A 26,492-nucleotide genomic window follows, 5' to 3' on the forward strand; every position below is an offset into this window, starting at 1 on the left:
CTAGTGGTGTGCGTTATCCGCTTGCAATCGCCTTGTTGGGCGGGTTGCCCAACATCCAGTGTGCGTAGTAAGCGGTCTGTTGTGACTACGTCGGTCGAGCGCGCCACAACACGGCGCGCCGTAGGGGGAGCCGAGTGGACCGCGCATGCGCAGCGGCGGCGGCCCCGGTGTGCGCACGGCCGGCGCGGCGCGGCGCGTGGCGCGCGGTTCGGTTCAGTGGCTGCCTCCGCGGCCGACGATGGCGGTCGACGGCAACGCGGCGTGGAGCGTGGCGGCGGCGCTGGCGCTGCTGCTGGCGCTGCGGCTGGCGGCGGCGCTGCTGCCTCTGTGGGCCGTGGCGCGCATGCGCCGCTGTGCCGGACACCGCCGCCTGCTGCTGCTGGCGTCGCGCTTCGCGGGCGGCGTGCTGCTGGCTACGGCGCTGCTGCACATGCTGCCCGAGGCGCGCGACCAGCTGCCCGAGCACGCCTGGGGAGGTAATTAATCTATGCTGGGTATGGGGTATCGTCTCAGTTGTGCGACTGGATTCGTGATTTCCTGTCAGGAAGGTCGCAGTTCGTAGTAATAGACGGCAAATCATTGAGTAAAACTGAAGTGATATCAGGTGTTCCTCAGGGAAGCGTCCTGGGACCTCTGCTGTTCCTGATCTATACAGGGTGTTACAAAAAGGTACGGCCGAACTTTCAGGAAACATTCCTCACACACAAAGAAAGAAAATATGTTATGTGGACATATGTCCAGAAACGCTTAATTTCCATGTTAGAGCTCATTTTATTACTTCTCTTCAAATCACGTTAATCATGGAATGGAAACACACAGCAACAGAACGTACCAGCGTGACTTCAAACACTTTGTTACAGGAAATGTTCAAAATGTCCTCCGTTAGCGAGGATACATGCATCCACCCTCCGTCGCATGGAATCCCTGACACGCTGATACAGCCCTGGAGAATGGCGTATTGTATCACAGCCGTCCACAATACGAGCACGAAGAGTCTCTACATTTGGTACCGGGGTTGCGTAGACAAGAGCTTTCAAATGGCCCCATAAATGAAAGTCAAGAGGGTTGAGGTCAGGAGAGGTGGAGGCCATGGAATTGGTCCGTCTCTACCAATCCATTGGTCACCGAATCTGTTGTTGAGAAGCGTAAGAACACTTCGACTGAAATGTGCAATAGCTCCATCGTGCATTAACCACATGTGTTGTACTTGTAAAGGCACATGTTCTAGCAGCACAGATAGAGTATCCCGTATGAAATCATGGCGGTGAATCGAGGAAGTACAGTACATACTGACGAAAATAAAATGAGCTCTAACATGGATATTAAGCGTTTCCGGACACATGTCCACATAACATCTTTTCTTTCTCTGTGTGTGAGGAATGTTTCCTGAAAGTTTGGCCGTACCTTTTTGTAACACCCTGTAGAAATCACCTGAGTGACAATCTGAGCAGTTCTCTTAGGTTGTTCTCAGATGATGCTGTAATTTACCGTCTACTAAGATCACCCGAAGACCAGTATAACTTCCAAAAGCGATTTAGAAAAGATTGCTGTATGGTGTGGCAGGTGGCAGTTGACGCTAAATAACGAAAAGTGTGAGGTGATCCACATGAGTTCCAAAAGAAATCCGTTGGAATTTGATTACTCGATAAATAGTACAATTCTCAAGGCTGTCGATTCAACTAAGTACCTGGGTGTTAAAATTACGAACAACTTCAGTTGGAAAGACCACATAGATAATATTATGGGGAAGGCGAGCCAAATGTTGCGTTTCATTGGCAGGACACTTAGAAGATGCAACAAGTCCACAGACAGCTTACACTACACTCGTTCGTCCTCTGTTAGGATATTGCTGCGCGTTGTGGGATCCTTACCAGGTGGGATTGACGGAGGACATCGAAAGGGTGCAAAAAAGGGCAGCTCGTTTTGTATTATCACGTAATAGGGGAGAGAGTGTGGCAGATATGATACGCGAGTTGGGATGGAAGTCATTAAAGCAAAGACGTTTTTCGTCGCGGCGAGATCTATTTACGGAATTTCAGTCACCAACTTTCTCTTCCGAATGCAAAAATATTTTGTTGAGCCCACCCTACATAGGTAGGAATGATCATCAAAATAAAATAAGAGAAATCAGAGCTCAATCAGAAAGGTATAGGTGTTCGTTTTTCTCGCGCGGTGTTCGGGAGTTGAATGGTAGAGAGATAGTATGATTGTGGTTCGACGAACCCTCTGCCAAGCACTTAAATGTGAATTGCAGAGTAATCATGTATATGTAGATGTCTCCGCGATCCCTATGCGCATTCTATCCAGGTGCTGAGCATATACCATAATTTCGTGCTTAATACTGTTCTCGAGAGTCTAGAAGTGGGGTCTGGTGGTATAGTTGCCGTCTTTCTTCGAGCACTGGCATGGTTTTCCATCTTTGCGTGATTGTCCCCCGTAAGTCAATAAAAGTGCGGCACAGAAAAGGAATAATCCGGGTGTAGTGAAAAGTGTCGATACGGGGGAAATGAGAGAACTGTAAACACGGCTGTGGCGGCCGACCAAAGGGCAAGTCACCCTTTACCGACTATTATTTGCCAATGGCATTGTAATTCCGTCAGAGACAGCAAAGGACCTGGAAGAGCAGCTGAACGGAATGGGCAGTGTCTTGAAAGGAGGACATAAGATGAACATCAACAAAAGCGAATCGAGGATAATGGAATGTAGTCGAACTAAATCGGGTGATGCTGAGGATATTAGATTAGGAAATGAGACGCTTAAAATAGTAAATGAGTTTTGCTATTTGGGAAGCAAAATAACTGATGATGGTCGAAGTAGAGAGGATACAAAATGTAGGCTGGCAATGGAAAGGAATGCGTTTCTGAAGAAGAGAAATTTGTTAAAATCGAGTACATATTTAAGTGTCAGGAAGTCATTTCTGAAGGTATTTCTATGGAGTGCAGCAATGTATGGAAGTGAAACATGGACGATAAATAGTTTAGACAAAAAGAGAATAGAAGCTTTCGAAATGTGGTGCTACAGAAGAATACTGAAGATTAGATGGGTAGATCACATAACTAACGAGGAGGTATTGAATAGAATTGGGGAGAAGAGAAATCTGTGGCACAACTTGACTAGAAGAAGGGATTGGTTGGTGGGACATATTCTGAGGCATCAAGGGATCACCAGTTTAGTATTGGAGGGCAGCGCGAGGGTAAAAAGCGTAGAGGGTGACCAAGAGATGAATACACTAAACAGATTCAGAAGGATGTAGGTTTCAGTAGGCACTGGGAGATGAAGAAGCTTGCACAGGATAGAGTAACATGGAGAGCTGCGTCAAACCAGTCTCTGGACTGAAGACCACAACAACAACATGTGCCAAGAACCGTAGCACTGTGGGATAGGGATGGGAAAAACGGGGTGGTTCAAGCCGACAAATGTGTTTCAGTTCTGAATAACCAGTACTTTTCGATATTCCTTTGATGTAGAACAGGTTTTGTTTTATTTTTTGCTAATAACTCAGTAAAAAAACTAAATATCAATTAGCCATATCAGTAGCGCTAAAATTTCTCGTTTTTAAATAAACCGCTTTTAAAAAAGGAGTAATTTTAAAGTGTAAAATTTACATTGCACTGAAATGTTGCGTTAACAAATGGGAAAAGTGATCACTGCTATTTCAGTAACGATGTGGACAGTTGGGTTGTTATGGTTGTTGGGTTGTTTTTGGGGGAGGAGACAAGACAGCGAGGTCATAGATCCCATCGGATTAGGGAAGGAAGGGGAAGGAAGTTGGCTGTGCCCTTTCAAAGGAACCATCCTGGCATTTGCCTGGAGCGAATTAGGGAAAGCACGGAAAACCTAAATCAGGACTGCCGGACGCGGGATTGAACCGTCGTCCTCCCGAATGCGAGTTCAGTGTGCTAACCACTGCGCCACCTCGCTCGTTGATGTGGACAGTAACGAGCAACAAACACACAGCTTAAGAACTGGTATAGCACTGCTGAGATTTGTAATGTCCCATGTTACCGTGTGTCATGGCTTCAGGTACGCGTCTATGTGCAGTGTGGAAGACTCGCCCTCTCGTGGTCTATAAGGTGGTATCTCGATGTCGTCTCCTGACATCTGTTGTGTTGCAGAATGACACCAACCCTAGTCTGAATATTTTTTTTCCGAATTGAGTTAGCAATGAAGTACAGTGCTTCATTTACTTTAAAAGATTACTCTTCCATTTCAGTAAAATAATAAATCAGGAAACAAATTACGGTAACGCTAAAAAATCAAAAATTTAACAACAGTTCGTTCGCAGTACACAGGGTGGAGAAAAATTGTGTCACGAAATTTGAACCCTAGATAGCTAATGCCAGTAGGAACCAAAATTGCCAATGTTATGTAGGTCGATAACGCACCATTTTTAAACTACGGAAACTTACCGCCACGCGCTCCAATTGGCCGCGGGATTGCTCTATTGACGTATGCTCTGGACAACGCATGACCGCGAATGTTTTGCCTGCCGGAGATCGCAAAGTGCGTATCGCGTTGGGGCAGTGACGGGGCGAGGGAAGTTCGTATGTGTGAACCGACAACCATAGCGCTGCCCGTCAACAGACGAACGCCACCAACTGGGCAATCCTACGGCCAATAGGAGCGCGAGGCGCCAATTTTCCATAGTTCAAAAACGATGCTTTGTCGACCTACACAACATCAGTAATTTTGGTTCCTATTGGCATCAGCTACCCAGGGTTAAAATTTCGTGACACAATTTTTCTCCACCCTGTATAACAAAAATAAAAAACAGCTGATCCGCTACCTGTGTCTGCATATTATGCCTTTAGCGGAGAATACAGGTGATTTTTTTTTTAGTATTCAACCACTTATCACTTTTCGAGAAAAGCAACGAACGATGGACGGACTAAGTTTTCTTTTCCTTGCCTATTTATATAATATTTTGATTTTATGTATCTTGAAACACAGAGAGTTTGCTCGGTTTCTAAGTTTATTACAGGATAAAGTATGAATAAAAAAATCGACGATCGGTTATTTCAAGAACCGGTTATTTTGAGCGGTTTTAACAGTCATGTTAAATTGGCGTGGATAAAACCGGTATAACCGAAAACCGGTTGTTTCTCGGATAACCGCCATCCATACTGTGGTCAGCTGACTATGGGATTCAGCTGTTGACAAACAGGGATCTGAATCACGTGTCATTTGCTATAAAATGTAGGCTGTTCGAGCCCACTGCTTTTTCTGTTGAGGCATAAATGAGAATGACTGGCCTTCAGTAACGAGCATGCATTTGCGGCAGATGAAGCCCGAAAAAGGTGTGAGCCAAAGTCCACTCCATCATCAACGTCAACTGTGCAACTGATGATGTTGGAGTTGTTTACGTAGGAAGATCTGCCATAACGAATGGATCTGCAGCGCCGCGGAGCTAAGTTCCTGATTTCGTCACCATCTTGCAGGCAAAGAATGCACTTTCTCAAGATGCTGATGGCATCTTCAGATACAATGGCAAACTTAGCCATCAGTCTCTCTCGATGTGAAGGTGACCAAACGATTGTACGAATATTCTTCTTCGTTACTCGTCGTGGAATACATAGGATCTTAATTCCATTAACCAAATTTTGAAGTTTATGTGGGGGGTACATCTCGTCTTTTAGTACGTCCCACACCTCCATATCGAAGACGAAAATCAAACTCATGGCTTAATGGTAGACAACATCACATGACCACTGATTGCACATCATTACAAAAGTGTTATTACCCTTCATGGCTTACGAAAAAAATAAGAGGCTACATAGTAAATATCCCCTAACGATAAAATTGTCTACTGCCGTATACCTAAGGGATATCATTAAGGGGTGATAATGTTAATTCTCCTGTTATTGTTTTACATGACCCATACAAAACAAATCGAGTAAAAACAGAAATGGCGATGACGTGGAAGAAGAAAGGTGGACCAGTCGTCAGATCCTCCCATTTCACGGAGCTTGTGATGAGAGTAGATACTGATTAAGATTTTCTCAAAAGTCAAGACTTTTGGTGCTCTTCGATCATCGCAGAGTCTTCTACACTCATCTGGCTACTACTAGATATCTAGCGAGATTAACTATTTTCCTTAGGGAAGTCGGACCAAGGCAAGCCATTTGCCGACAATGGTACGCTATCCCACTTCGTGCCCATTCGCATTCTCTCTGCACTGTAAACTGAACCCTGTTCAAAAATGTAGATCGCAGTCCTTTATTTCAGCCATAGCATCACTGATTTCTGCTTATGTCCATGTTTTATCGAGGTGTATCTGAAAATTTTAGTTTTTAGTCGACTGTATGTCACAGAGATTATTTCTGAAATTTCTTTAACGAGATAGTTTACTGAGTACACGCTCCTTAGTTTGCTTGTATTACAGTACCGCAACCTAAGTGATGAGAACTACCTGAGGACACACATTAAATAACTGGGCATTCATACACACACAAAAGGAAAAATTTTCGTTTGCTTCCCTCATTCTGTAAACTGGGTACCAGTAGTACTCAAATTCTAGTCTAGTATTCACATAAATTGTATTCCATCGTCTGTTCATGCTTGGTAAGGTTTTGGCACCTTCATAATAGAGGGAAAAATAAAAAGGGTACAAAGATTATGGAATAAGGATTAACCTGATCAAAAATAACAGTGCAATGTATGATTTAGCACAGATTACATTATAATTTGTGGGAAGTATCCGAATGTTAGGAAGGTAAGTGAATACTGTAGTTGAGTCAAGTAAATCATGACAGTGTGGAAGTTCTAGAGGGTTGGTAATCTCCACAACCTGTTTGAGGCGTTATTCTGTTAAATTACAACATTGATTTGAAAAATTGAGGTTCTTTGGAGTTGGCTAACAAATGGATCACGTCATAGTTAAGCAAAAGAAAGCAGGTTTTTTTTTGTATAATTCAACAAGTGTACCTGAATGACGAGAGAGCACTAATGGAACTCCACAAGGTTCAATCGATATCATGTCCCACGTATATGTAAATGTCAAGCAGAATTAGTTGTTTTTTTTCAGATGACGGGTGTTATAATCAAGTCCAATAGACAGTAAGGGAAACTGCAAGCAGGAGTTATTAATATCACTTCTGCAAATGCTTTTTTATTTAAAGAAAAAAATACAGACTATGCAATTTTGTATCTGAAAGTAGACAACACCTCGATGAATTTATATCATGGGCAGAACTTAGTAAGGTAAAAATCTTCAAATGCTTTGGATATACGTATTGACGAGCATTTATTTTAAAAAGTGGATTCCCATAAACATCTCAGTTCAACTACTTATGCACATCTTGCTATTGTAAGTCTGGGAAAGAAAGAATGGAGTATTTAAACACAGTTTGATAAGCTTCATTCAGTAAGTTTAGGAAAGGAATAAATGATTACTTAAATATACTGTGGTCAGTTTCGTTCAATAGTGTCGTACAAATTATTTGCTGAGAAAAACAGCTTTCAGAAATCCTGACCTCTGCAATAAGAACAAAATGTGAAGCACATTCATGATCGCCTAGCGGACAACTGTGTAAGGTGTTCGGTTATCTCTCATGAAATTTGTTCTAAATAATCCATTAGACTTCAGAAGGAATAATGACTCACATAGGCACAACTACGCTAGAGGAAAATGTGGTTTATATTAAACTTCATTAAAATTAACTTTATCTCAGAAAAGGGGTGAACTATGCTGCTACCAAAATCTTTCATCATTTATCTACTGACATTAAATATCTCATTAATAGAACAGCTAAATCTGAAATTGAAATTGTTCATTCTAAGAATTCTCTCTATTTCATAGAAGAACTTGTATGTATAAATTCGTTCCTTATTTAGCGCAAACCTTAACGTGATTCTGTTGCTGAACTCAATGCTATTTTCTTTCGTGGTAACTCATCGGTAAATGATTTTAGCATACAAATTAAATTGAGCTCTAGCTTATCGCCACTACGGTATATCGTACAAGTGGTCTGCGGAACGTGTGACTAAATAGGATCATTTGGAACCAAACTAGGATTTTGTTCGAAATGTTTATTGATCTTCAGTGCTTCAGGCGAGGCACAGCAACAGTAATCGTACGGGGATCCTACAGAAACATATTACTTATCCGAACGTCGATAAATCGAATTTCTTAATAATTCTATCTAGTTGTCTGGTCCCTTGAAAAAACCTCTATAAATTGAAAAAAAAATCCGATTTGTTTCTTGTACACTCAGTAGTACAAAGTGACTGTCATAACAGACCTCGATAAACATTATAATTCGAAGTCAGCTGCTGTCCAACACTCGGTAATCCAAATGATTTCGCCATTCAACTCTACACGACGCTCCTTTGTTCACTCAACAGTACGTAAGTTACCACACTAAAAATCAGTTGTAAAACTGACCTCAAAGAAACTTCCTGGAAGATTAAAACTGTGTGCCGTACTGAGACTCGAACTCGGGACCTTTACCTTTCGCGGGCAAGTGCTTTACCATCTGAGCTACACAAGCACGACTCACGCCCCGTCCACACAGCTTTACTTCCGCCAGTACTTCGTCTCCTACTTTACAAAATTCACAAAAGCTCTCGTGCGAACCTTTCAGAACTAGCACTCCTGGAAGAAAGGATACCTCAAAGAAGTAGAAATGTTCCTCCCTCAGAAAAGAAACAGGTTAATGAGGCTGTGGAGTGAAGTAAAGAGGGAGTTCGTCTTCCACTCTTGAGCAACCCTGAAGCAGAAAAACCGGATGACTGAAAATGTACGGAGATAGGAATAGACACGATAAGGTGAGTTCCCGCAATTTTCTGAAATAGCTTGTCAGTGGAGAGGACGTAACATACCTATCGAAGGCTATATGCGTAAAGAAAAGGCTGTCATCCGCTGTAAGTCTGAGCACTGAACGGTTCGTTGGTGGTGAGGAGTGCCTCCAACTTAAAAAAAAATAAAACAAAAAGACTGAACAATTTCAAAACTAGCGGAGAAAGTTCGAGCGTTGACGGGATTTTGTTCGGCGTGGAGAAAAGGACTAGGAAGCCTGCTGGCAAATTACAATCCACTCGACGTGTTCGTACTGACGAAACAGGAATTTTTGCAAGTGTCTTCCAGAACTGAACATGGACTTTTAAAGACGAGAAATGTCATGCAGAGAAACATAGCTTAGAAAGAGAAAAGTTGTTGCTTGAAGTGAACATTGTCGGGTCGGAGAAACTAAAATCTCTTTTGATAATGGAGATGCTAACCATAGATGTCCCGAGAGTATTAGGTCATTTCCTGCGTCTTAGCGCATGTTCAGTGAGTGGCGCTGAGTCAGGATAAAGAAATGAAAAAAAAACACAAAATATAAATCTTGCTACTTTCTGAACAGTTGCGCAGTTCACAAGAATTCACTATCTCTAAATAATGTGAAACTTCCTTTTCTTCCCTGTGAACAGCACAATGAAATTACTGCGCTTTGATAGGGAATAATTCAGAATTTTAAAACGCATTACCCCAAAGAAATTGTGGCGTTCGTGGTGAACAGCAGTGAAGATGCTCAGAGACCTAACGTGACAGTTTTGGCTGATAACCCATGGAAAAATATCAAAATTTCGAACTGCCTCAATGAAAACGAATTCTTAAATAGGCACTGAATCAACTGCAACAATACGAGAGTGGGAGGACTGACTTCGGTTTCCATGAGTAGTGTCACTGGATTCATGGGTGCATATTGTGCACTGATACCAGGTTTCTGATGAAGTCATGGATCTCACCATGCAACGTTGCAACATTTTCTCCCCTCCTGCGCCCCGCACAGACATCACAGGTCAACTGCCGTATGTATAAATGGTTGGGAAATTCAGAAATTGGTGAAAAATCGAAATAGCCATTTGTGCTACAGGGTTTCCCCTAACTCTAACCGTGTCACAGCTCAGAGCCCAATTGTCCAAAGTGTAATCTGGCGAGAAATTATATACATCCAAGATGGCCAGTTATCCTGTTCACGGTGACAGGTCAACTTGCTACATACAGAATCCAAGATAGGTGACCTGGAAGATCTGTGCATCCTGCTTGGTTACCAGACCACTTGAACTAAGTACAGAATCCAAGACGGCGGATCTGAGTATGAGGCCGCAGCATCCAAGGTTGTCAGATTACTTTGTTTTCCTCAGCCCTGTAGTACTAGAATCCTGTATGGTGAATATGGATGCAGACACAAGATTGTCATATTTAATGAATTCTGGCTTTACAATTTTGTCTTAAGTCAAGACTGACACGCTTGTGCTGTGCTCATATTCAACGTTTGAAGATATGAATGTGAGGTTATGGTTTATTAAAACATTTCTCCAAAGAGGCCGGAAATTCAAAAATCTACCTGGTCTAGGTTTAAAATTGTGTGTTTTTGAAACTTTTACAATAGGATGTGACAGAAACAATTGCCTCTTTTCGTTTTAAACAAAAATGCGGCAGGGTGTCCTCCGTGCACACTGCGAAGTTCGTGAGTGCCATGCAGCAGTGTGACACTACCTGTCTGCATCGACAGGAATATGTCAACTCCTCCAGCTGCCTTAACTGCACCGTGTGAGGCCATGCGCCGTGACTTACATTGCTCAGCGTCTGATGAGAAGTGCAGGCAGTACTCGGTGGCCACATTTCAACCCATCAGCACTTTCACTGTAGAGTAACTCCGTCTCTTCTTACAGAAGATGTGTGTGTAATGCTGGTGTGCCTGCCCATTGTATACAGTAGATTGAAAACCTGTAATGAAGAGTAAATGCACCCATTCTTATAGAAAAGACAGAGGCAATACTGATTTAACTGCACGTTGGATGATTTACAAATCTCATGTTGTAAACAATTATGTGATAGGTTTGTTGTAGAAAGAAAATCAGTTGACTGGAGTATAACAATGTAGATTTATTTGTAATACATTTTTCTTCAAAAACAAGTATTTTACAGTTTACATTTCAGGTAATATGTTTTCAAAACACACATCCCATAATTTGGACAAGTTCATACACTTTACATTTCAGATAATAATAATAATAATAATAATACTGTGCAAAAAATAAGTGTCCAACAAGCTGGAACAGATCACACACTTTGCAAAGAAGAACAGAACAGAAAATCTGTTTACTGTACTTACAGAAGCAATTTAAAAGTATACAAAAATATGTACAAAATAAGTCTAAGAGGTAAATATATATTTTTTTATAGAATGACACTTTTACAAAGTTTTTCATCCCACTAGCCAGCTTAGAATGCATTTCAACCACAGCGTCAAACAGTTGATATTGATGCACTTACACATTTTCAACAGTTTAACCACAGTTTACAATTGATGTTGTAACGCATGACATTGAAGACATAATATAAATAAACTAAATATGATTCTAATTTTTTTAATACTGCCAGCAGGGAAGGAACACACAAATTTTTACATATAATGGACAAACAATAACAGCGTCCTAATGCACGTACAGTCGCACACACATGTACGTGCACACAAACGCACACACCTACTACATATATATATATATATATATATATATATATATATATATATATATATATATATATATATATCTGTCTATCTATATCCGGATCCCGCTCCAGCTACTGCCAGGTATGGGTGCTAACAAGTCCTCTCCATTTGGCTCGGTCCTCCCACCACTTTTCTTCTTCCACTTGCTGCCAGGTCACACCTTTCAACAGATATTCTCACTCCCATTTTCCACCGTGTTCTTGGGCGCCCTATAGGTCTTTTCCCATCCATCTCTAGTTCTTCCATAATTTTGAGGAGTCTCTGCCCATGCATTCTCTTAACATGTCCATACCATTTTAATCTCTTTTTTTCAATTTCTTCTCTCATACTTTCTTATGTAAGGTCCTTTCTAATCTCTAGATTTCTTACTCAATCCATTCTTGTTTTTTCCTTAACTGCTCTGAGAAATTTCATTTCCCCTGCCTGCAGTCTGCTCCAGTCTCTTTCTGTCATTGTCCATGTTTCTCCACCATAGGTGACAATAGGGAAGTAATAATTCTTATACATAAGGAGTTGCATGGAGACCTGCATCAAACCAGTCTCAGGACTGAAGACCACAACAACAACAACATAAGGAGTTTTGCTTTTTCTGAAACTTCCTTATTCCAAATCAGGTGTTTTATTGTTTGGAAGAAATTGCCTCCCTTCTGTAACCTCCTATTAATTTCGTTGGTTATTCTTCCATCCTTAGATATTTCACTCCCTAAATAAGTGAAACTTTCTACCACTTTGAGGGGTAATATTTCCGTTGATCTCTTTATCTCTTCCAAATACCATTACTTCACCCTTATGTTTATTTATTTTTAATTCATACCTTTGCCACGCGGGATTAGCCGAGCAGTCTTAGGAGCTGCAGTCATGGACTGTACGGCTGGTCCCGGCGGAGGTTCGAGTCCACCCTCGGGCATGGGTGGGTGTGTTTGTCCTTAGGATAATTCAGGTTAAATAATGTGTAAGCTTAGGGACTGATGACCTTAGCAGTTAATCCCATAAGACTTCATACCCATTGGAAAATTTTGAATCCATACCTTTTCATTATTTCCTTCCACACATCAAGTTGTAACTGTACATCTACCTCTTTGTCGCCCCATATTACCATACCATCTGGAAAAACCATATTTTTGTCTTTTCCTTTTACTATGTCTTTAACTGCCCTATTCATTCCCTCCATCACAACATTAAAAAATGCAGGACATAGAATACTTCCTTGCTTAAGTCCTTGTCTTATTCCAAAGTATTCAGAGTTCCCCAATGGTGTTCTAATTCTACAATTGTGTCCTCTGTACATTGCCTTTATTAAATTAATGTATCCTTCTTCTATATCTATCTTCTTCATTTCTTCCCAGAGTCCTTCCCAGTTAACTAAGTCATATGCCTTTTCCATGTCTATAAAAACCATTATCACCATTTTGTTATACTCCCAACTTTTTTCCGACAGTTGACAGATAGAAAATATCAGGTCGATCGTGCTTCTTCCTTTCCTAACCCCATGCTGTTCTTCACTCAGCTCCTTTTCTATCTTTTCACTTATTCGATTTAGTAAAATTCTTTCAAAAATCTTGGCTGTATGACTCATAAGGGTTATTCCCCTGTAGTTTTTACAAAGTCTCTTATTGCCTTTTTTGAAGGTGGAAACAATGTCTCCTCTTCTCTAATCGTCAGGCATTGTACTATTTCTCCACACACTTGATAGTACTCTATACAGTCACTGCATTCCCACTAGACCTGCTGCTCTTATCATGTCAACTGATACTTCATCAGGTCCTTGGGCTTTCCCTCCATTCGTCTTCTTCACAGCTATTTCCATTTCTTCCAGTGTAATTTTTCCTAATTCTGCTTCCCAACTTCTCTCAATTTCTCCATTATTTGTTGTTTCCTCATGTACCTTCTCCTCAGCGTTTAACAGTTTCTTAAAATGTTCTTTCCAGAGATCTTTTATACTCCCTGGATCTCCAGTCACGGTACTGTCCTCTGTTTCCATCTTCACTGGTACTTCAGGAGCCTTCCTTTTATTTTTCATCATTTTATAGAACATTTTCTTATTGCTCTTCACATCTTCTTCAAGTTTTTTTTTTTTTTTGTAAACTCTTCCCATATATATACCACGGAATTTGTCGGCAATGATCTCTATACAGTATTTGAGCTTTATTAGCTAATGGCTAAAGCAATCAACTACATTCTCATACAACGATCTGATTTCCAGCGCCGTTTGATTTGTGTCTGTGCTGTACTGGTACCTCCGACGAAAAAAATCAGAACCGCATATTTGGAGATGTGGTAAGATAGAACTTTTGCTGTGGTTGTGCTAATGTAAAAGAGATTTTCTGTTCACACCCTTAAAATGCTCAGTTTTTAGAAGTCTAAATTTCAAAAACCCCTCTGGAAGGTCACAGTACTGGAACCTCTTTTTTTACAAATCGCCCATTGATCGCAAGGTTGTTGCAAAGAACCACATCAACGTTCCTTGTAAGCTCTATAAACTCACAGAGCAACTATCTCGCAAGATCTGTCCCTATGTACAATCCAAAATCATTGCGATTAGAGTGGCATGTGCAAAGGGCCTGACACACTGCTGCAAACGGTATATGTCATTCTGTGATTGTAGTTTGTGAGCCTGGGCACCAGAGGAGTAAGAAGGTACTTGAAGTTGGCATATAGATCAAAGAGTATTCGCTTCTTGTACAGAAAATTCTTCAACTTCAAGAATTTATTCCCCTTGCTAGGCATCTCTACACACACCAGATCAGTCCAGTAAATGTCTTGTTAATCGCTCACTTGTAGTTAACATGCCATCTACAACAAATCTGCCATGTACCATATCTTGTGTACAGCTGGGAGAAAATTAAGTGGGACATGTTTCTGATGTAGCAATATTTTCGATTTTCTCTTTGGGATATTTACAGCAAATCTGGATGTGGTGCACACCGACCAGTGAATGGAGAGAAGTGAGGGAGTCCAACAACTTTCTACTTAATGTTATTGTGCACATGGTGCTCATCTGATCTGCATCCATCCAGGCGATATACATGAATAAGTACACGGGGATTCTGCCTCTTAAATTTTCCGCTGTCCTGGAGTCTAATGGGAAATCCGGTACCAACAAGTTTATAACACTCATGAATATCCTTTTGATGTTTACTTATACCCTCAGAATTTTTATTGCTTTTTTCTCTTGAAAGCCATACGCTGCTGCAAAAGGCAATAGTCGTCTTTATTTTGATGTTAATAGCGCCCTGATTTCTAGCTACATCCTCTGGAAGAAGAATGTAGGTGGACCCTCCACTTACTGCATCAAACATGAATGCGGAAGTCCAAGTAGGGGACTAAGAGGTTTTAAGAATGTATCATCATCATCAGGGTTCTGAGGTGGCGTGGCTAACGTTTCTGTACCTAACAGAGGTACAGTTAGTTGGAAGGGCTGGATGATTAAGTGGGTTAGTTTTTATAATATTTTTTGTTGTCACAAATAAATACTTAAGCCCAATAGCCTTGCTTATTAGTGAATTTTAAAACTTAATTTAACAACACCAAATACATTAAAATTGAATTTGACAAGCAACAGTTTAAATTCAGTATTTAAGCCTAATGTCCAGCTTACCAAAAGCTAACGTTTACGTTTATTTTGAAATGTGATTTTGATTGAAGCGCAATAGGCACAGTAATAACAACAGTGACTGGCTGCATTGGCTGCTTTAATAAAAACTTGAAATTAAATTTAATGATCAGTCCAGCGACAACTTCACCAAATACAATATTTGAATTTGATTGTGACATGATAGCGATCTACAATGAAGCGCCAAAGCAACTAGTGTAGGCATGCATATTCAAATACAGAGATATGCAAACAGGCAGAACATGGCATTGCGCTCTGCAACGCCTATATAAGACAACAAGTGTCTGGAGCAGTTGGTAGATCAGTTACTGCTGCTACAATGGCAGGTTGTCAAGATTTAAGTGAATTTTAACGTGGTGTTATAGTCGGCGCAAGAGCGATGGGACACAACATCTCCGAGGTATTGATGAAATGAGGATTTTCCATTACAACCATTTCATGAGCGTACCGTGAATATCTGGAATCCGCTAAAACATCAATTCTCCGACATCGCTGCGGCCGCAAAATACACTCCCGGAAATGGAAAAAAGAACACATTGACACCGGTGTGTCAGATCCACCATACTTGCTCCGGACACTGCGAGAGGGCTGCACAAGCAATGATCACACGCACGGCACAGCGGACACACCAGGAACCGCGGTGTTGGCCGTCGAATGGCGCTAGCTGCGCAGCATTTGTGCACCGCCGCCGTCAGTGTCAGCGAGTTTGCCGTGGCATACGGAGCTCCATCGCAGTCTTTAACACTGGTAGCATGCCGCGACAGCATGGACGTGAACCGTATGTGCAGTTGACGGACTTTGAGCGAGGGCGTATAGTGGGCATGCGGGAGGCCGGGTGGACGTACTGCCGAATTGCTCAACACGTGGGGCGTGAGGTCTCCACAGTACATCGATGTTGTCGCCAGTGGTCGGCGGAAGGTGCACGTGCCCGTCGACCTGGGACCGGACCGCAGCGACGCACGGATGCACACCAAGACCGTAGGATCCTACGCAGTGCCGTAGGGGACCGCACCGCCACTTCCCAGCAAATTAGGGACACTGTTGCTCCTGGGGTATCGGCGAGGACCATTCGCAACCGTCTCCATGAAGCTGGGCTACGGTCCCGCACACCGTTAGGCCGTCTTCCGCTCACGCCCCAACATCGTGCAGCCCGCCTCCAGTGGTGTCGCGACAGGCGTCAATGGAGGGACGAATGGAGACGTGTCGTCTTCAGCGATGAGAGTCGCTTCTGCCTTGGTGCCAATGATGGTCGTATGCGTGTTTGGCGCCGTGCAGGTGAGCGCCACAATCAGGACTGCATACGACCGAGGCACACAGGGCCAACACCCGGCATCATGGTGTGGGGAGCGATCTCCTACACTGGCCGTACACCACTGGTGATCGTCGAGGGGACACTGAATAGTGCACGGTACATCCAAACCGTCATCGAACCCATCGTTCTACCATTCTTAGACTGGCAAGGGAACTTGCTGTTCCAACAGGACAATGCACGTCCGCATGTATCCCGTGCCACCCAACGTGCTCTATAAAGTGTAAGTCAACTACCCTGGCCAGCAAGATCTCCGGATCTGTCCCCCATTAGCATATTTGGGACTGGATGAAGCGTCGTCTCACGCGGTCTGCACGTCCAGCACGAACGCTGGTCCAACTGAGGCGCCATGTGGAAATGGCATGGCAAGCCGTTCCACAGGACTACATCCAGCATCTCTACGATCGTCTCCATGAGAGAATAGCAGCCTGCATTGCTGCGAAAGGTGGATATACACTGTACTAGTGCCGACATTGTGCATGCTCTGTTGCCTGTGTCTATGTGCCTGTGGTTCTGTCAGTGTGATCATGTGATGTATCTGACCCCAGGAATGTGTCAATAATGTTTCCCCTTCCTGGGACAATGAATTCACGGTGTTCTTACTTCAATTTCCAGGAGTGTAGATCCTGCGGGAACGGGACCAACGACGAATGAAGAGAGTCGTTCAGTGAGACAGAAGTGCAACCCTTCCGAAAATTGCTGCAGATTTCAATGCTTGGCCATCGACACGTGTCAGCGTGCGAAGCACTCAACGAAACATCATCGATATGGGCTTTCGGAGCCGAAGGCCCACTCGTGTACCCTTGACGACTGAACAACACAAAGCTCTCCTCCTCGCCTGGGCCCGTCGACACCGACATTGGGCTATTGTCGACTGAAAACATGTCGCCTCGTCGGACGAGTCTCGTTTCAAATTGTATCGAGCGGATGGGTATGAACGGATATGGAGACAACTTCATGAATCCATGGATCCTGCATGTCAGCAGAGGATTGTTCAATCAGGTGGAGGCTCTGTAACTGTGTGGGCGTGTGCAGTTGGAGTGAGATGGAACACCTGATACGTCTAAATACAACTCTGATAGTTGACACGTACGTAAGCTTCCTGTCTGATCACCTGCATCCATTCACGTCCATTGCCCGTTCCGACGGACTTGGGCAATTACAGCAGGACAGTGTGACACCCCACACGTCCGGAATTGCTACAGAGTGGCTCCAGGAACACTCTTCTGAGTTTAAACACTTCCGCTGACCACCTAACTCCCCAGACAAGCACGTTATTGGGCGTATCCGGCATGCCTTGTAACGTGTTGTTCAAAAGAGACCTTGTAACGTGCTGTTCAAAAGAGATTTCCACCCCCTCGTGCTCTTACCTTGCAGGCTTCATCGTGTCAGTTCCTTCTAGCACTACTTCCGACATGCCACGTCGTGTTGCGGCACTTCTGCGTGCCCGCGGAGGCCCTAAACGATATTAGGCAGCGGTACCAGGATCTTTGGCTCTTCAGTGTGACAAAAATAATAATTTGAACTCATAAATTAGACACAATGGTCACTTTACCAAAAACATTTAAAAACATTGAATTTAGATAAGCAGTCGCATCAGCTATCAAAAGACTTGAGATGCAATATCAGGTGCTGAAAGTCTGAATCTTCACTGCTGAATTTGAGTTTACACAGTTTGTGACGTCCGTGTGTCACCGTTGTCATTCGTTACGTCATATATAAAGGAAATTACATATATATCTTATATATTTTTATTTTTAATTTATCAGCATGATTCTTTCTCTCAGGGACATTGTCTTTTCTTATCACTTTTACTTACGTGCATAAGTAAATATGAAACGGGTTCTTGAAGGGTCTCAGTTATTCATGACCCTACTTTAGTTTTTGAACGTGATGACTGAAATATAGTTGCCGTTAACTGAATTGAATGGAATTTTGTTAATTTCTATTTATTGACTGCAAAGCAAGGCTTGAGAAAATTTCGATTGTTGCCGTGGAGCGGCCAAGATAAAACTTACTGAACTCATGGAATCTGTATAGTTTAAAAACATGAACTTTAACGTAAATTAATTATCTGTTGCAATTTAAAAAGGTTCTTATAACGAAATCTCTCGCATTTACAGTTACTGTTAACACTGAAAAATAAATTAATACTTCAGCGCGTAATGGCCGACCAGAGGCTGCATCGGAAGATGAGCCTCTCACAGCGCAAATTACTGAAAAAATGCTTATTAAAAATAATTAGCCACTGCGAACATTTGAGGTGACAACTATTACAAAGAAATTCAATTTGTAATAATAATAACAAGTTTATTTCAGCAGTAAATACGAATAACTTACATAAAATATGTGTAGCCGCTCAATGGCTGCCTTCCGTATAGCGAAACAAAACAGTGTGTGTACCACAAAACACGTCCTTCCTCCTCGGCCGTACAATCGCGTCTCTTTCGATCCTTTTTTTTATTTTCATAGACATTAAATAAAAACGCTATCGCTGCATATCAGTTGTTTCAACAACATTAACTATATCTTTTACACTAATTATATTCATAAAATACTTAACTAAGGTTTACAACCGATAAAAATGTCAATATTTATGCGACGTACCGCCACAAGTTACAAACACACACGTTTCATTCAGCACCTGATTGAATGGAAAATGTAATCTCTTCACGTTCCTTCTGTGTTACTAACAGTTGCCTCAGGAGACCTGTTGATGTGCCATGTAGTAGGACCCTACCACACTCAGTAAAGTCTCCAAGGATTAGCAGAGGTGTAACCAAAGCTTTGTGCCAGTAGGAGTCACAGTTGGCCGTCCGTGCAAAGTTGACCAGCTTACTCCGTTCAAGAAACATACTGTTTGTGCGAGTGCCTCGCTGGTGCATAGTTAGTGGCTGTCAGCTGTGGAAGGGTGTCATGTCCAACACACATCCTCCCGTCCACAAAATATCTTCCCAGGTTGGCCGCTTCCTGTGTATAGTAGTCAAGACGGATAATTTTAATACTATTCTCTCCAACACAGAATTAAACAGAAAATAGATTATGTAGAATTTTACAGAGCGAGGGTGTCTTCTTCAAGAATACAAAATTTAATGAAGACATGGACACACCTTTTTTGTTGTTGTGGTCTTCAGTCCTGAGACTGGTTTGATGCAGCTCTCCATGCTACTCTATCCTGTGCAACCTTCTTCATCTCCCAGTACTTACTGCAACCTACATCCTTCTGAATCTGCTTAGTGTATTCATCTCTTGGTCTCCCTCTACGATTTTTACCCTCCACGCTGCCCTCCAATGCTAAATTTGTGATCCCTTGATGCCTCAGAACATGTCCTACTAACTGGTAAATTAATACGATTTACATATTAAATTCTTTTATTGTTAATAGAAGTTTCCACGTGAGGTAAATGGACATGAAATATTCGTTCACTCTGTGCTTTGTTGACCAGCAGGGTGACTGGTACCACCAACCGAAGGATTTGCACCAGCACCTAAAGCTGGGCAGCAGCTTTCCCATTACCATATCTTTGGCCTTACAGGCTGCCTGAAAGTTCAGCACCAAGACCCTGTCGTCTGGTTAGAGATGAGTAAGATGGTTACCCTTGTTGTATCGCTGGGTTTTTCCTTCAGAACTACGTTTCCGGTTAGCTTTTTCCCCTTCCAGTGCCTCAGACCTGTATTGCATCAGTTTTCGCAAGTTGCAGTTAGTTGATATATTATTCCTTCCTTTCTGCGCTTATTAATTATTGTTATTATTATTATTAAGTCAAACACAAGAGAGGGATAATATAAGATATATATATATATATATATATGTTTATTTATTTATTTATTTATTTTTAGGTGGCCAAAGATAAATATTAAATTATGTTTCAAATGAGAGCCAGGTTCCTTACAAATTATTTCAAATGCATTCGTCGATATATAATGCAGACTAAGTTCACTGACCTAGAATAAATTGCATCTTTGAAAGTATGCATTTTTTGACGAAATAAAATTATTGAAGCTTTTAGTTAATTGAATAACTTGAAAATATTTTTTCTGCTCTGGCTGTGGTGATATGTTACACAGAAAAATAAATTTAAATACGCCGCGTAATGGCGGCCAATTGTTGCCAGTCAAAGAGCAGCGCTGTTCGCTTCGCAGAGACTGAAAAAAATGCTATATAACTTCTTGCAATTATTAATTCACGAAGAATTGTTTGCTTGTGTTCTTTAAGTAACGCAATGCCCTTACTTTTCGTAAATATATTTCCACAAGGCACAGAATACACACTTGAACTATTTGCTACGTACGAGAACAAAAAGAACAAAAGCTACCCGAAGCGTACCTTACATACAGCAGAAGAAATGGTCTGACTCGAAGTGATTTTAAATATCTTTTTTCTCTTATATATAATGACAAAGATAATAATTTTAGTTTAGACAACGTTATGCACTACGATCTCATCTAATATAAATAATGTATTTTTATAACATTGCAATCGATGTAGTCTTTCTTTGAAGCTAATTTAATACATTTTGATAGTTAATTTGTCGTATATGTGTCCATATAATATTATTCAGAGTCCTTTTAATATTTACCTCAAATGTATCGGCTTGAATATTTCAAAAGGGACACCATACTCACTGATCGCAAATTCGCTAGCGGCGAGTTGAATTTATACATAACCGTAAGTCTAGCAGGCGTCTGTTTGTGGGAGACATGTACCTCTTTACTGGAGGCAAAAGCTAACCAATTAAGCGACCGATCCCGCTTAGAATGGCCTTCATGGTGTATACTATGAGCTTGGAACGTAAATTACGGTTGACCCATTTCACTTGTGAAGGGTTAGGATAGCAGGGCATTGTGGTGGTATACGATATCCTCCTCTCGTAACAGAAACCCCGAAACAGTCTTCACGTGAATGTTCCGGCATAATCAGACACTAAATACTGAGGTTGCCCGAAGGTACCAAACAAGGACCTTAAACTACTTTATTGCTTTGTGCGGTCGTATCGTGGGTCTGAAATTAAGACCAAAACTAGGTGAAGGCATCCATACAATCTAGGATGAACCTAGTCTCGACTCGTGACCAAAGCGGAGAACGTATATAATCTGTGTATAATCTTTCTGCGGGTGACGTCACTATCTTAAAAGTCAACGACCTATCAGTTCAAAGGATCTGACATCTGGGTGAAGTTAGGTACGAACTTTCGAAAAAAATAAATCATGTATATGAACCTTGCCACAGTCTTGGGACTCTCAGGTAGCGGATGATTGTGGATAGCCTCAGAGCCACTCTGATCAGCAGTAATACCCTGCGGAGAAACTTTATGTCCCAAAAACGACGTCTGTAGTTGAGAAAATTTTACTTTAGAAGGCTTAGCTGTGAACCTCGGCTCCCTTAAATGGCACAAGACTTCCTCAACATGTTCAACAGGCTCAGAAAAAACTCTCACTAAAGATAACTAAGTCATCCACGTCACGATAAACTTAAATCTAGCATTTGAAAAGATTCTACTCAGGAGACGGGACAATACCGTCGTCCAGTCGTAATGGGACACTGTTAAGTTCGTAGAGATTCCAATCGGTTGCAAAACTACGATCGGTTTAGAGTCTTCAGACAGCGGAATTTTATAACAGGTCTGGTTGCCATCTAAGGTAGTGAAGAATGTTACCTTACAAAACCTGGAGAAACAGGAGTGCAGGTCGGGTAATTGAAATGACTGTAAGATTACTTTTTTGTTCAAAGCACGATACACTATGATAGGGCAAACTCTCCTATCTCCTTTTGGAACTAAAATTGTGGGTGAAGAGTACAGAAAATGGTAATGTCTAGTGATTCCATACTTAGGCATTTCCTCAATAACCAATCTGAGCTGTTTTAACCTCGCGGGAGAAAGCCTGTTCGGTGAATGTCTGACAGGAATATTGTCAGTAAGTTAGATCCTGCATTCGCCGAATTTTCCATCTCCTAAAACATCGATAAGCACATCGGGATATGCGTAACGTATGCGCCATAGCTGCATGCCTGCTCAGAAGGCAGATGACTAAAATTATCACTTTCATGTTTCTTTGTTTCTTTGAACATATGAACCTGCAGCAATACTTCATGAAGATGGGTACACAATTTATAAGTTAGCTGTCTAGCGAATGGGACCAAAATTCGCGTTCCTTCCAATTAACAGTCATACCAGTGTGTTGGATATAATCAGATGTAGGAGTCACAGGAACTACTAATTCACGTGCTAAGTTCACTTTAAAGTTCCTAGCGAACCCTGGGATTCTCACCTCGATTGTGACTTTTCCCAACACATGCGATTTACCAGAATTGGCCATCGTGCAACTACCAACTTCCGAGATCAAGGGAGGAAACCGACATGATGATTAACACTTGTGGTAACACTCTTCACTAATTAACGACATGGATTTTCCCGTATCAAGCAGGGCACATACTGGTCCTTTGCTTACACTGGGACAAATTAACAATTAAAGTTCTCACAGAACATATACGTTTTCAAGTAATAAATAGCTTCCGCCCTTAACTTGTACGATGCGTAGCTCTTACAGCTTCAACAAGAGGGTATCAGCTAATTTTGAAAATTCAATACGGCTTTCTATGGGCTGCTGTTTTCTCGAAGTATCTGGAACCAAATCGAGGTATCAAGACTCACCGACATGACCCATACGTTCCTTGACTAGAATTCTAGTTTACTATTTATTAATATTGATTCTAGACCGCAAATGTCATACAAACAATATTTTTTTGTCTGCAGTTTAATATCACGTACGACTAATAACAACTCACTTCAGAGTTAGCAGGTCCGATCTGAAGTTGAGCAGGTGATAAGTTTTATAACTGCCCACGTCGTGTTGTGCCGACTCCACTGTAGCTTGAATGGATTTTTAAGTTTGTTTTATATGTCCGACTTCTAATTTCACCACACAAGTCTCCCCTGTTGAGCAGTTATTGCCCGATGACGACACGCAATACAGTTTGTTAAAGCTGAGTTCTCCGTTATTAATTATGTTTTTAGATTTAATTTTATTACTCGCACAGAGACTCAACGTTCCTTTGTTTAACAGCACGTCGTCAATATAAGTATGAAATGCTAATGTCTTTGCAATGCATAATGCTGACTATTGAGTTAAAGTTCGTGCCTAGTTTGCCGTTTTAGAGAAGAGAAACCTTAAGCGCTTCTGCTTCTATAGTCTCAGTATCAAATGTTCACTAATTTCAATTTACTTCCTATCTCAGTTCAGTATTTAACACAAGTTATATATCAGTGTCATTTCAGAGATATTACGTCGGTTCCACACTAACGGATTAACACGTAATCGTCATTTAACATCACTTTAATTAATAATCCTTTTTCTTATGACGTAAATGCTAATGGATGATCACTATCTAGGAGGAAAGAGGCATTGATCCTAATCATGAGATAATAGCTTTTAATGAGCCCGCAATCGTTAATTAAATAGAAAGTCACGTTCAAGGATGATATGCGAACAACTTTCGTTACGTCCGTTTTCACGTATCTGTCAAAACTAATCCTGTCGCACACAATTCAAATTAACACTGACGTTAACCCCTTTTGTCGGAACATCGAATCGTAACTATTACGTGAGAGTTTATTATAGTCCCCGAATTAATTCCTTTCAGATACGCGCACGACCGAACAGCAAAACGGAACACAAATGACTTGTTTTAACAACGCAGTGGCGTTACATTACGACAATGCCCGCCCAATGAACATCTCTTTCACTTTATCTTTTCTACTCTGCTTAATTAAATTATTCCTAATTACAATTTATTCACCTATTTAACGAAAACATCTCACAAAAAATAAAATAAATTTATCCCAACGTAGAAGATCCGTTATAGTTTGCAGTGATAGCGATTCTGCCACATGACCACAGAGTTTAATACTTCGTGACGCTCTTACGATATTTTATTTTGTGATCACTCGATGACAGAAATTAACAAAATTATCGACATTTAGTTTCTAGAATGGCAATACAGAACTTTTACATAAAACTAATTCGGTTTTTACACACTTTGTATAATTTTCTTATTGACTCAGTGAGAGCTTTCGTGCGATCGCCAACAACGTACTTTAAAATAGATCACGCCTTTCTATTTTCTTATGTCAGTCACATATCCAAAGCTAATTATTAATATATTACATCATGCCACATAATTCAAGCTTTTAAGGTATTGCACAAGTGGAAACAAAGAGAATATGTGAATAATTGCTCATGAAATTATTGGACAACCTACATATGTATGAATTTTGAGAAAACAGCCTTCATCAATAGCACCAAATTGTCGGCAGAAAAAAAATTATTCACTATTGGTGTTGCAAAGACTCTGCAGGTGGAGCCACTGTGGTGTTCCGGATTTAAAATGTTTTCGAAAGTGCGAGAACCTGTGAATTACGTGCTTTTTAAGTGTTTGTAATTCTGTTGGTTTTCGCATACTGGTTTCACTGATTTAAGGCTATCATTTGTAGCTCTTGTAAGTGCTAATGAGGAATATTTGCTCCAAAATTCTGGAAAGCAATTTGACTCGCAGGTAATGCTATACGCATTGTAAGGCGCAAATACAAAAGATATTCTTTGAGCTTTGGATCAGGCACATAGCCTATCCAATTATATCTATTACATTTCGAGAAGTTATGACGTGGATATGAAAGCTTAATCACAAGGTTAACCGATCTTAACTAGGATATTCTATCTTGATATTATAGTCAGGAAGCAAGTTTGCACACTACTATGTTGCACGTTGGTAGCTGCGCTTGTGTGCGTGATTTCCTCTTTACGTACACGTAGGGAGTATCATAATTAATTGCGAAGAAAATGTTTCCAGTAAACAGGCGTCTGTAGACTAACAAGTTGCGAGATGGCGTCGATAAGAGCGTCCACTCAATTAAGACCCCACAATATGCGCACGCGTGTCAGCAGCTTTCAAATGAGAGAACTGACGAGACAGATACTGCTCATATTACACGAGATACTCAGAACGCCCGCCACCGCACTGCAGGCGCTATGTGCGAAAGTCTTCCAAACTTTTATATGATGTTCTCACAAAAGCTCATTATTTACCTTAATCAACAGTTATACTCTGGATGTCGGTTAATTATGTAACTGATCGTTAACGAAATAACGCTTGCTGTCCCTATAAATCGTTATGGAAAGTATTGGGCACTTCACGCTATTCAAGGGAATGCTATTTTCAACGAAAATTGGGTTTCCAAAGAACAGAGCAGGTATAATGTAGTTCTTGATAAACCCACTGCAGTAGAAATGCCATTTTTGGATATTTTCAGAATGCTTCGTAACGACTTTCGCTAAGGATACATATTAAACAAGTGCTACAGAGATAGCGTAATCTGTGACAGTAAAACTCCAAATATCTAAAAGGATATAAGGAGTGATAGCATCCATGTTTCGATACTTTGGTGTTCCCAGCAAATAAAAGATACAGTGCTCCACTGGTTATTAAAAATGAGGTTGGTTGACGAACGACTTCCTTAGTGATAAATCTGTTACAGGATTTGTTGATCTACAAGAAAAAAATGTATGCCATCAAGCTCGAGGCAGAGCACATAGTGCACAGGGCAAACGTTATAAAACAGTATTCTATTAATAGGTTAACCATAGACGACCACAGCCAATGCGTATTGATTTTGAAGTACAAAGAATAGCTTCTCGGCTTTTGGCAAGATCAATGTGTAGTATTTGTGGCCCTTAAAAGGGCCGTTTGTTGAGAACTGCTTTCAATGATTATAGATGGTACAATCACCAACAATGCGACAATCTTCCAAAGAAGAAGGACCACTAGCCTTCACCCATAAGTGAATACTACAATCGGAATTTATCTTAAAACGTCTACGACAAGACAAAGACAAACTCCCGTGCGGTAAAAGGTAGGAACCCTCACTAGCAATAATAATCTCAGAAACAGGTATAGTACGGTAAGCCAAGATTTCACGAGTTTCAAAGGATTCCAAACCGGCTCTCCCTGCATTGTTACAAGCAACGAAAGCAACTGTTATCCATCCGTTACCCAAACTGGAAGAAGAAGAAA

General features: G+C 41.2%; 1 protein-coding gene across 1 annotated transcript in view; it reads left to right on the top strand.

Annotated features, from left to right (window-relative positions):
- Window positions 1-238: 238 nt before the first annotated feature.
- Window positions 239-26,492, top strand: part of LOC124616231 (zinc transporter ZIP1-like) — a 96,734-nt gene continuing 70,480 nt past the window's right edge. Inside the window, exon 1 of the mRNA XM_047144533.1 lies at window positions 239-476. Within this exon, the coding sequence (XP_047000489.1) occupies window positions 239-476 (238 nt within the window). The remainder of the gene's footprint in view (window positions 477-26,492) is intronic.

The sequence above is a fragment of the Schistocerca americana genome, chromosome 5 (assembly GCF_021461395.2).
Source record: "Schistocerca americana isolate TAMUIC-IGC-003095 chromosome 5, iqSchAmer2.1, whole genome shotgun sequence".
Lineage (NCBI taxonomy): Eukaryota > Metazoa > Arthropoda > Insecta > Orthoptera > Acrididae > Schistocerca > Schistocerca americana.